The sequence below is a fragment of the Zeus faber genome (genome assembly GCF_960531495.2).
Source record: "Zeus faber genome assembly, chromosome: 19".
Lineage (NCBI taxonomy): Eukaryota > Metazoa > Chordata > Actinopteri > Zeiformes > Zeidae > Zeus > Zeus faber.
The window spans coordinates 10765778-10778030 of NC_137206.1; the positions used below are offsets into that span (position 1 = coordinate 10765778).

General features: G+C 41.4%; 1 protein-coding gene across 1 annotated transcript in view; it reads right to left on the minus strand.

Moving 5' to 3' along the window:
• LOC307244798 (uncharacterized protein) overlaps positions 1 to 10590 on the minus strand; it is a gene marked incomplete at both ends in the record, with an annotated part of 28943 nt that extends 18353 nt beyond the window's left edge. Inside the window, 11 exons of the mRNA XM_080020102.1 lie at positions 1358 to 1480; positions 1615 to 1679; positions 1773 to 1859; positions 2167 to 2217; positions 2436 to 2644; positions 3387 to 3692; positions 6194 to 6354; positions 8607 to 8610; positions 8814 to 8934; positions 9820 to 9870; positions 10468 to 10590. Of these exons, the coding sequence (XP_079876228.1) occupies positions 1358 to 1480; positions 1615 to 1679; positions 1773 to 1859; positions 2167 to 2217; positions 2436 to 2644; positions 3387 to 3692; positions 6194 to 6354; positions 8607 to 8610; positions 8814 to 8934; positions 9820 to 9870; positions 10468 to 10590 (1301 nt within the window). The remainder of the gene's footprint in view (positions 1 to 1357; positions 1481 to 1614; positions 1680 to 1772; positions 1860 to 2166; positions 2218 to 2435; positions 2645 to 3386; positions 3693 to 6193; positions 6355 to 8606; positions 8611 to 8813; positions 8935 to 9819; positions 9871 to 10467) is intronic.
• Positions 10591 to 12253: the final 1663 nt, after the last annotated feature.

Consider the following 12253-nt stretch of genomic DNA (forward strand, 5'->3'; position numbering starts at 1 on the left):
ATATTTACGAGCCGTCTTTGCGCGAGTCTTTCGGAAGCCTCCGTCTACTTCTACTACTACTTCCTGCTCGACCGGGCATTTTTTTCCCCGCCCCTTGTCGTTTCGGTGCGGGACTGCAACGGAGAACTTGGCTGCTTTTTAATCGCCCTGTGCCCTCTGCGCCGGCAGATTGTCAAGTTAATTGCCTAATTTGACATCTTAACAATTAAATTATTAGCAATTCATATATACATACAAAATTGCAATGTGAGCATAGCAGTATTGTAGCTTCACATTCAACTCATGGCTAAATATGAGTTATTTGAAAACGATCACAAACTGAGAAATTTTCCTTTTAAATAGTAGCAAATAGAAAAAAAATATTTAGAAAAGGAAAAAAACAACCTCTACAATCTTAATGTCCAATTTAAATATAAAAATAAGGCTGAAAGGTTTGCAAAACGCCCACGATTGTAACCCATGACACTTCGTCAACTATTTGACAAGATGAATATTTTGTCATGCCCATTTAAGTCGTACATGTACATTCAATGTATCCCTCAATCTGTCCCGTTAATCTCAGACTTTCATCCCTCAATCATCCGTTCACAGTGAACTCCCTGGGACAACGTTTTCACCTAGCTGAGGGGAGGGGCTGATTTGAGCATCAGCAGCATGTGAAACCTCGAGAAAGCTTATGTGAGAAGGTAGGAGGTGAAGGCGGTGTTGCCAGGTCATCGTACGGTATGATTGCTTCGCACAATCTTAGCGGTCGGGAAAATACAATCGTTCGTTAAAAATATTCTTTGAGGAAAACTTTCAAGTATCACAGTACACGATAAAATATCCTACAGTTGTTAGTTACAATGAAAAATATATATATTATATACCAGTATAAGAAAAGTAATTAAAAACAAAAGATAGAGAATAATAATATATAATAATAATAATAATAATAATAATAACAAAAAAATAATGTTTTTCAAAAGTAGAGGTGAACTTAATCTACCTGGCCAAGAACGATGGACATAAAGAATGCCCCGAAAAGGTAGTTTGTCATCTGAAAGACCTGTCCAAACATGGTGTCTGGAAAGGGCAACTCTGCGATCATCAGCAGGGACTTCTCCGCATAGAAGAAGCAGCTGAGGTAGCTACGGCAGCGGCAAAGATAAAAAAAAATATCAAAGGTTTACAGTTGGTCATGGTCGGCTTTTCTTCTTCCATAAGTCCATACGGCAGGTGGGAAATTGACTCTACGGCAACGTCGCAAATCTCCCAGAGGCTCTATGCCGGCAAGCTTTCGAATTCCGTGGCCGTGCTATCCCTTTGTCCTCGCGATCCTTCTAGTAGCTTGAAAGATGAAGATCAGGGTACTCACGCGCTCCCCAGTCCGGAGTAGACCCACTTGGTCTTGCCGATGCCCTGGTAGTCTGAGGCCACGTAGTAGAGGCAGGCGTTGAGATGGAGCATGAAGAGAAGGTAGCCGATGGTCCGGATGACTCTAGAGGAAGACACGGGATTCAGCGAGCCCCTCTCCATCTTCCTCTTCCTGCTCTCTCTCGCTCTCTCTCTCTCTCTCTCGCTCTCTCTCTCTCTCTCTCTCTGAACCCCAGCTGTTACATTTGTGTGACTTACCTCCAGATGTAAGCTTTTGACATGATGCTCTCCAGGCGATCGCTGAACTCAAAGAACGTATCTGCCTTAAAAGCGAGGATCAAAAACAGCCTCAGCAACCAAAACGTGTTGTCTCAAATTATTATTATTATTAGTAGTAGTAGTCGTAGTAGTAGTACCTTTAGAAGACGATTTGCCCTGAAAATGGACTTGAACCCAAACTGTAAATATAGTATGTCAAATGGTATGAGACATATCAAGTCAATCTGTTGAGGAAGGGAGACAGTGAAAATGTTTTAATCAAAAAATATACATATATTACATTACATAAATTAATTGTTAAATGAAAAAAGTCATAATTTTGACCAAATATAAACAGCATATTCATTTTCATTAAAAGTGTAACTGAAAGGGGTAAATGCACACTATTCAACTTTTCCTATTAAATCTTAACCTTTAAATCATGTACAATGTATTGAAAATAATGCAAACGTAATAATGTAAATTGTGTTGTATTTTCTGATAGTGTAATATCTTTTAATGACCGAACTACAAACCGCGTTGACACTTTACCTTGAATCTCTCCGAGTCTCTGTAGTAGTTTTTTGTGAGAGACCGGTCTTTCTGGAGGAGAGAAAATAAGAAGATAAACGGTGTAAAATGAAAAAAAATGCCACGTTTGATATTTGTCCCATGTTATAATTAAAGGACAAAGCGCAGAGGAAAAAGAAGAGCAGAGGGAGATATCAGGAAAGGGAAACACAAGCAGCTGAAGGCCAGTAAAGACAGAAGAAAACAGAGGGGGGTTAACGCATCCTGACGTTAACACTTAAGCCACTTACGATCACGTCACCCCCCTTGACAAACTGCTTGCGGGACTGGAATATAATGATGTCCATGAGGTAGATGAAGTCCGCCAGAAGGTCCAGAGCGAACCAGTAGGGCACGGCCTCGGCCGTGTGGTACGGGAAGCACAGGCGCGCTGTGACGAACCACATGTTGTAGTTGAAGGCCAGGGTCACCAGGCTGAGCCAGGCGATGTAGTAGCGGTCTGAGGGGAGTTGCAGGTGGTAAGAGACAATGCACGCAATAATTACACAAGCGGTATCACCGGATTCAGCACAGCCACACCCATCCAACGAGCCTTTCTATGACAAATTTTGGAATAGGTGTAAGAAAGAATACGAGTGCATTTGTTATAAAACCCAATTTTTTTCAACTGCCTCCGCCTACTTTGACTCTGACTCTTTATGAGTCAATGGATCAGGGTTAACCCGTCTCCAACATGCATAAATCTATTCACATCTGCTTCATTCTGCATGTAAAGATACATCCTAGCAACCAATAGGACAAGTGGGGGCTACGCGAGTTTATCCATACGGATTTGCCATGTTTTTTCCACCATTTTTGTTGTCAGTGTGTATCCAAATATGGACCATTTTACACAGTTTTGCAGTAAAATAATTTTAGACAAGAATCCTTTTTGTTTATGGGAGACCCTAGGGATACTAAAAGACATTGTTGTCTTTTGTTCTACCTCCAGTAGAGGTATCGCTAAATTTTAGGGTCCCTCCCGCTGGCCTGTAAGCTGCCCTCACTTACTGTACAGGCATTATGATTGATATGTTTCACCACTCATTGAAGTCTTTAAATGTCTGATTATCTTAGATCCATTAAAATCCCTCTCACCTCGTAAATCACTTCAACGTAGTTCAAATAAAGGATTTTGAAAAAGAACACCAAGGGTCCATCAACCCCCACGAACGACAAAATAAACATGTGGAGGCTGGTACCTGTGAAGGGGTCAATGGTGGAGTTCAACAGGGAGTCCATGCTGTCCTCCAGGGGTTTCAGCAGAGGGTCCACAAAGGAGCACACGACGTCCGTGAACTTCTTCTCCTCCTTCTTCTTCTCCTCTTCCTCCGTGATCTTCCTCTCCTCCTCTTCCTTCTTCTTCTTCTCCTCTGCCTCCTTCTTTTTCCTTTCCTGCTCCTCTTTCTTTTTCCTGTCTGCCTCCTCCTTCCTGATCCTCTCCTCTTCCGCTTGCCTTTTCCTCTCCTCCATCACTTTGCTGTAGTCATCCTTGCGGAGGAGAGGAGCTTTGAAATGAAAGGAAAAGCAATGCTGTTTTATTCCAGATTTTCTGAGAAGGGAAAGGCTTATCCACCACTGATCTTTAAAAAATAAATAAAATAGCTTGAAAATAGAAGCCTTATATGTATATACAGTATATAATTCACCAATCAGACACAACATTAAAACCACTGACAAGTTAATTGAATGATGTTGCTCATCTTGTTCCAATGGCACCTGTCAAGGGGTGGGATATATTAGGCAGCAAGTGAACATTCAGTTCTTGAAGTTGATGTTTTGAAAAACAGGAAAAATGGGCAAGCATAAGGATCTGAGCGACGCTGATGAGGGCCAAAATGTGATGGCTAGGCAACTGGGTCAGAGCATCTCCAAAACAGCAGGTCTTGTGTGGTTTCTGGTGTGCATGAATGTATGTATGAACCGACAACAGGGTCATGGGCGCCCAAGGCTCATTGATGAACGTGGGGAGTGAAGTCCAGCCCGTCTGGTCTGGACAGAACAGATTCGGTAGCACAAATTGCTGAAAAAGTTAATGCTGCTATGATAGAAAGGTGTCAGAACACACAGTGCATCACAGCTTGCTGCGTATGGGGCTGCGTAGCTGCCGACCGGTCAGAGTGTCCATGACCCCTGTCCACCGCCGAAAGCGTCTGCGACAGGCACGTGAGCGTCGTCAACTGCACCATGGAGCAATGGAAGAAGGTGGCCTGGTCTTTATTTATTTATCTTTTTAACGGTGGTCACACCTCTTCATGGGGGGAAAAAAAACAAACACGAGGAGGATCAACTTCCGTTGCGGAGGTCGCGTGATTTCGTGTAAACCTGTGGAGGTACCTCTTGTGGAGGTCTGCCCGTTTGTCTGCATCTAGGTACTACTTGCATCACATGCACTGCAGCTGAAAGAGGCCACATTACAGTTATTATTATTATGTTGAAGGTCCCCCTTGCCAGCTTAAATGACTCTTTGAATAAACCCATTTAGAGACACAGATAAATCATCAGCATCCTTTTTTATCCAGGCCTCAGGGACGGCAAAGACATTCTGGCCTCTTCCAGGTAAAGGAATATCACAACACTTGCTTTATGATCGTTTATGATGACTATGATGGAGGATTAGGGCCACGTGATAAAATGGATTTGTTTTCACTCTTTAGTCTCAGAATTCTGACTTTATTTTAGGTCAGTGATCAATTCTCAGATCAGTCTCTCAACTCAAAAGATTATTTATTTTCATCTGGCCTGAATCACCTTCCCTAGACAACAGAGTATGTGTCTGCTAAAAAAAAAAAAATACTACTACTACTAATAATAATACTTAATAAATAAATACTTTATAAATAATAGTAATTATAATATAACAGTGTACCTATTGGAGACGAGACAGACAGACAGACAGACAGTCAGACAGAGACAGACGTCCACATATTTTTCGGCTATGTAATGTGTATATATATACTGTATATACACACACATACATATTATATATGTATGTATGTATGTATGTATGTATGTAACCCAGTAAATAATATTATGCATTAGTCTAAATAAATTGAAAAGCTCATAATAACTAAATCTGAGGTTAAAAGTCATTTCATATTGTTGAACAAGGTTAAAATGTGGAGATGTATTTTATGTTTAAAAACTATGGTATACATGTTGTAGAATAAATACGTCTCAAAAGGTCAGTGTTTAGTTAACAATATGTTTATTAAGAGTTCATGTTTTTTTTATTTTGTAGCTGGTATAACTGTGGTCATTGAGCTGGAGTCTTATAATGTGTTCCTATTTGTTGATGCACGTGGGCGCGAGAGAACCGCCGAATAAGGAAGTGAGACGAGCGAGAGTTAAGTGACGGAATTATGTTTGCCTGCTGTTAAGAATCCGACACGGAGTTCGGTTCGACTGTCACGCTGGGTATGTAAATGCTCGTTAATAAGCAACACAGTAAGATAAACACTGATGTTCCTTCGCAGAGTGAATGGACAACAGGCCACTGAAAAAAAAAAAAACAAACACAGAACTGCACAAACGACCGGGTACCTTCTTGATTTTATGTTATTCCTCATTGAGTGAAGCGACCATTTTAGAGATGACCTCTTTAGCCATATACCTATGTGTGGTGTGTGTGTGATCATTTAATTTGGAAGCTTTTTACCATTTTAGGGGTTTATAGTTTGACTTAAAGGGGTGGTACATTCCTGTTTGAGGTAAAAGAAGTTTATCTTCTAGCTAAAATACAGAAGGAGAGTTAAGATAATTGATGCAGGGTTTCAGGGTTAATATTTAAGGAACTTTATTGCAAAAGAACTCAGGGCCCTGCCCACACTTCTTTTATAGAGGGTAGGAGCACTACATATACTGTATATAACATTAAAACATATGGTAGAGGTATATTCACCAAACTGACATACAGTATCTACACACTTCACATGAGATGTGGGCACAGGAGGCAGGGATTTTGTATTGAATATTGTCCTTTGCATTGTTTCTGCCTTGGCCTACTTACTGACGGGTGGGCTGATCTCCGGTGACGAGGCGTACTGATCCGCTATCTTCTCCTTGAAGAGTTCCGTCCTGTCTCTCAACTGCTTGACAACCTGTCTGATCTGCTCATCGGAGAACTTGCTGACCAGGACGGGCAGGGGCTCAGGGGGCGCTGCGTCCCACCTGGAGAGAGAGGAGGGTGACACTGTTCCTTACCAGCCGATCACACTTTCCGATCATGTTTTCTTCGGGGGCTACAACTTGAGTTTTTATTTTTTCTTGTTTGCCTTTTCATTATTTTCTTTTGAGCCAACACCACACCAGACATTTTATGCGTTACAATCCACATTGCATATTTTTAAACTGTTTCATGTGAATCAGAGTTTCACATTGGCTACTTTTATTATATCGTAGAGCATGGTGGGAGCTCCAAATGGATTACACAGTATCAAAACGGTGACATCATTTTCTCCAGGTTCTTCTTCTACAGTACATATACAGTATATACAGTACGAATAGGATGGACCAAGACCTGATGTACATTAATATAGCACCCCCTAGTGGACGGAATCAAATATTGCACCTGGAGTTGGAGGGCATCCCAAATCTTCTCCTGGCGGGGTCAAAAGGAGATCACATCCTGTATCAAGATGAACTGCTTAGCAACCTCATCATCTAAATTCAGTCCAATTAACCCGTGCAGGCCAAAAAAATGGCGGCGATGCTCTCATTAAACGGCAGCAGATAAATCGGCGATAAAATGTTTATCGTTGTGCACCGGGGCACGATTCATATTTTAAATCGCTTGCGTGAGAAGGGCTAGTCCAACTGTGTTAATTTCTTTGCACATACTGATATCAGGGTTCATTGTGTCATTACAAAATAAATACGGGTTCACTGTAACGTTTCACATAAGTACGATTCACTGTTACGAATTAAAGTTAAAGACGCGACTACATCGAGACGCGGACTCCCGAATCGATGTAAATGCACCAGCAACCGGTGGATTGTAAAGTTACGAATGGGTTGACCGAAGCTTTGCTGCTAATTCTACTTTAGTGTAAACTAAGCTGCTGCGGAAGACTCATTGATCTAACGTGACAAGTCATTTTACTTTCAGAATAATTATTTGCTTGTATCTGTTTGGAGACACGGGGAACGAACGGGATGCACAGACAGAGGACTGGAGATCGCTCCCTCTCCATTATTATTCATACAAGTAGAAACGAACTAAAATTAAAATAGATCTAAAATAAAAAACACAGGAAAACCGGCACAGGATGCCATACACGCAGCTGTCTGGAGGAGAAAGAGAAACTCCTCTTCAATTCTCTGAGTTAGATTTACATTTTTTTCAGTAAACACATCCAGTGTCATTACACTATTATATTATATATTACTATACCAGAACCACAATATATAAGATATTATATCTGAATGCCATAAAGAAACAAAAATAACTGGGATTCCCTGGTCTTTTATGAAATATATCTATTTTAAGGTAAGCAATGTCACTTTTATAGAATTGGCTTATTTTAATTTTTAATGGAAAATGAATGTCTACGTTAAATGTTAAGCTCTGTATCAGATTGCCTCGCATTGCATCACACCGAATCGTTCCGTATTAAAATGTATCGTCCCTGAATCGTATCGTAGCCCATGTGTCTAGATACGTATTGGATCATCCTGTAAGGGAGCGATGCACGCCCCTAAAAATTGAATTTGGGGGAGCAGGGACCGGCCGGGAGCATGGGGGTTCTCAGCTCTGGTCCCCACGGCGCGATCCCCACACTCACAACATTTCACGGTACCCCATTTGGAAAAAAGTCAATGACTTCCGAATTTAATTTTGGATTCTCAATGGGATATGAAATGATGGAATATTCCTGTCTATTTATGCGCCATCGTCTGGAATTTCAATCGCGCAGACCAAGGGGCCAAAGTTAGCGGGTGGACGCGGGTGTCCTGTTTACAGCAGAGCCGATAGGAGGTGGAGCCGATTAAAACCCGGGTCTGTTGCCAGGTCATTTGACCCCGGACTAAGACCCGGGTTTTCCCTTTCCCACTGCTGACAAGTGCCGGATGTTAGTGGTATTACCAGGTTTTTGGTGCAGTGGGAAAGGGGCATTCATTATTGAAACCTTGTGGCAACAGGTTTTCTGTGCCACAATGCTCGATTTGACGTTTGTCTTGTCACCTGCACTCTTTTGATTGCTTGGCCAGAAGCAGAATCAGTGAGCTCCTTACATCCATAAAGCTGAAAAGCCTTTAATCCACTTTCTGGTCAACCCTTGACTAATCTGCCTGTTTCTCTACCCGGGGGTGGAGATCACACAGACAGTGTTAGCATTAGCGTCTCTGAGGGATCTGCATGTGTGCGCCATCTCGCTAGAGAATGTGATTAATTAGTCCTCGTGGCACGATTAATTTGGTACCAATCTGGAGCAAGGATGTTTTGGCAGGCGACGGTCACCAGAAGGCCGGGGGTTGACGTTGGGAGCCGCCGGTTCATCAGCACAATTGTTGTCTTAATCTGTATCTCCTCAGCGAGGTGCAGTGTAACGATGACCGGAGACATAAATAAGTCCCTTGGCCTGAGTGACGAAAATAAGAACTTACATATGTTTGGGTGAAGCGCTTACCCGTCTGATCCAGCTTGAACAGGCTCAGCAGGAGCAGGAGCTGGCGCTGGGTCTGTTCCAGGGGGAGCTGGTCCTGTGGCCGGTGCTGGGGCTGGAGTTGGGTTTGGGGCTGAAGCTGGCTCTGCAAGCGACGGGATCATGAGCTGAATATAATCAAACCTGGCGACCCGACCCCTCATATCGGTTTAATCACAGATACGTGGTAGAACGGGTCAGTTTAGATCGGGATCTGATAAAAAGTCGACGGGTGCTTGGGCTTGGTCTTTTCACAACAACTTGATCGTTAAAAAAAAAAAAAAAAAGCACTCAAAAACCCCAAGGGAACCTCAACTGCTGTTTCTAGAGAGTCAGAATCAATAATAATACTATTAACACTCGAGGACACATCAACTCAAATGATGTGTTGTCATGAATGCATGAGTATCAGTGACATCCTGCTCTTGTTTTTTTGTGTCCGAATACATTTTCATTCAAATAAACCAAATCTTAAGACAAGTGTGAAATAGAGAAAAATCCCTAGAAAGTACGCTTAACGCGAAGCCACTTTCAATTTTGAAAAAAGTTCATCCATTTTTGAGTTTTGTCGCTTAAAAATCTAAAAATGTAAATCTGTGTTTTAGACAGTGAAAAGGCCTCCGGGGTATATTTAGCCCTAACCCCTAAATTAACAAATAATGTTATCTTTATAAGTCTTTCAACTCAATAGACATATGTGAAAAATAAAAAATGTATTACAATATTCTTTTTTCACTCCCCTTTAAAAACCTTATTTGTCATTTACCCGCACCTTTCTTCCGCCCGTTCGGAAAAAAAAAAAAGTTCACGTTTATCCTAATTTTCTCTTCCTTTCTTTCGAGTGTGAGGTTTTTAACAGGGCTTTTTAACAGCTGACTGCTATAGGCCGATTCTCGCAGGGAAGGGCGGGGATAGGGACAGGGAGGGCGGGGATAGGGAGTGTGCAAATATCCCTAAAAGCCCTTCATGTGAACAATGGCTCACCCATCACCCCGTCCTCTTTCTTGGCCTCGCTCCCCTTATTGGCCGGCGTCTCCTCGTCCTGCTCCCGCACAAGGAAACATTGAAAGAGAAAAGTCAGATGGTTATGCATCCGTCAGCCACTCAGACCATTAGAGAGATATGTTTTTTTCGGAGACCGCCATCAGACAATAATGGCTGACAAAAAATGCACTCGCTCTCGCCTGACATACATTTTCAACGTAACCCTGAATTGGAATATGACTAATGAGTAATTTTAATGCGGTGGAATCGGAACCTCTTGCAATCATTTCATTATGTTTGGAATGAGGTGCAGCGGAGGACAATGCCCACTTGTTTGATTGCAACAGACTCTGCATTGTTTATCCTATGAAATAAGATAAATAAAAGCACCGGGAATTAATTTACTGTGTTGCATTCACACCACCGCATGCACACGCCACTCCAGATGGCAGACTTTGCGTTAGTCCATTGTTTTGGTCCACTGTTTTTTTTGGGCTTTTTTTTTTTTTTAACGCACAATGACAAGCAATCAAAAGTTGGCGGGCATTAAACTGGTTCGTGGAAACATCACAACTCTTTACTTTATTCTTTACTGACGCACAAAAAAAACAAAACAAAAAAACAAGTCGCCAGCATCAGCAGCACGACACCTTACCTTGGCAGGAGCCGGAGTGGCTGGAGTGGGAGAGGAAGTGGGTGCCGCCGGCGCAGGCAGGGGGCTCCCAGCGGGGGCCGGTCGCTGAGGGCCCGGGAAGAGGTCCCTGAACTTGCCGAACATGCCTGGGAACCCGGGAAAGCATCTACTGCGATGCCGCTGAGAGAGGGATCTGCCGACTGCCGAGGAGCAGGAGGGTTGAAAAAGAAATATCTGCCCTTTCGGCTTACTGCCCTGCCCCACCCATCCCCACCCTTTCCCCCACCGTCGTTTATCCCCTCTCCTTGCATACTCCCCTCATAACCAAGTGGACACTGATGCTATTAGTGCTTTTAGAATCCCTAATACTCTCCCTGTTTCTAATAACAGCCCCCATACACACACAGTACATACATTCACAATCATCCTCTCCCCTCGAGTCTTGAATGTTGTTTTTTTGTTGTTTCTTTTTGTGGATTGTATTATTTTTGCTGCCAATGATGTCTGATGTCTGTGATGTCTGTTGCCCGTATTTCAATCATAATTTAAAAAAAAGCTATCGATAGCTCATTAATCAGGGGTCATTCTGGCACTACAAAATTAAATTCAAGGACTCTTTGTCCTTTTTGTGTACTTTTTTAAGCATTTTTTTTTTATTTTCAAGGATTTCACATGGCATAAAAACAGTATAATCAATTTTCAATGTGATCTTCATAAATTAAAATATAATATCACCTTAATCTCATTGTTTATTATTTATATTACTATGTGTGAGTGTGCATATATATACTGTATATATATATATATATATATATATATTTATATAATCTCTTTGTCATCTACTATTATAAGTGTCTATTTCCAACCATGGATTAAATTACATTTCTGCTTTATGGTTCACTGGTAGCTTTATTTCATTTCATTATTTCATTCACTTAATTTATTTTCCGGGTCACATATATTTATATCTTCATATCTTTTTTTGTGAGGTTATAATGTATAGTTTGTTGTTTATCATTAGGCTTAATGTATATTATCATATTTTATTTTGTAGCCGCACATTCCATCGCTTTATTAATATTTTTGCCTATTTTTTAAGGGGATCTATCTATCAATCTGTCTATCTATCTATCTACCTGTCTATCTATCTACCTGTCTATCTATCTGTCTATCTTCTGTATCTATATATCCAGTAATGTTATCTTGCCTCTGTAGTGATGAATTACAACTTTCCCATAGAAATTACTTTAAATTAAAAATTAAAATTATCTTTTTCCCCCTATGAATAGAGTAGAGCAGCTCCTCTCAGGAACACTATTACAGGGGTTCCCAAACTGAGGCTCGCGGGCCCTGGGGCGGGCGGGCGGGGCGGAAGGGGGGTCGGTGAGGGAATTGCATGTGAAAACGATGTTGTTGTCGTTTGACTTTTTACAAATGAGTCCTTCATAAGTAATTAAGTGAATTATTTTGCAGAAAGTGTTTTTTATCACTTTTTTGTCAGCAAGGTTCACGATAAATCGGCGAATTTCGGCGAATAGCCTAATTTTGAGCTCCACACAACCTACACAACAATTTATTATAGGCAGAACACACGCTGTGTGTGTGTGTGTGTGTGTGTGTGTGTGTGTGTGTGTGTGTGTGTGTATATATATATATATATATATATATATATATATATATATATCCTCTTCATTAATAATAACCTCCATTGAAAAATGAATGGAGATTTGGGCACACAGGAACACATGTTTAATCATGAGAAATCGAGCGCTAGCGATTAAGTACTTTAGAGAAGAGGGGGATAACA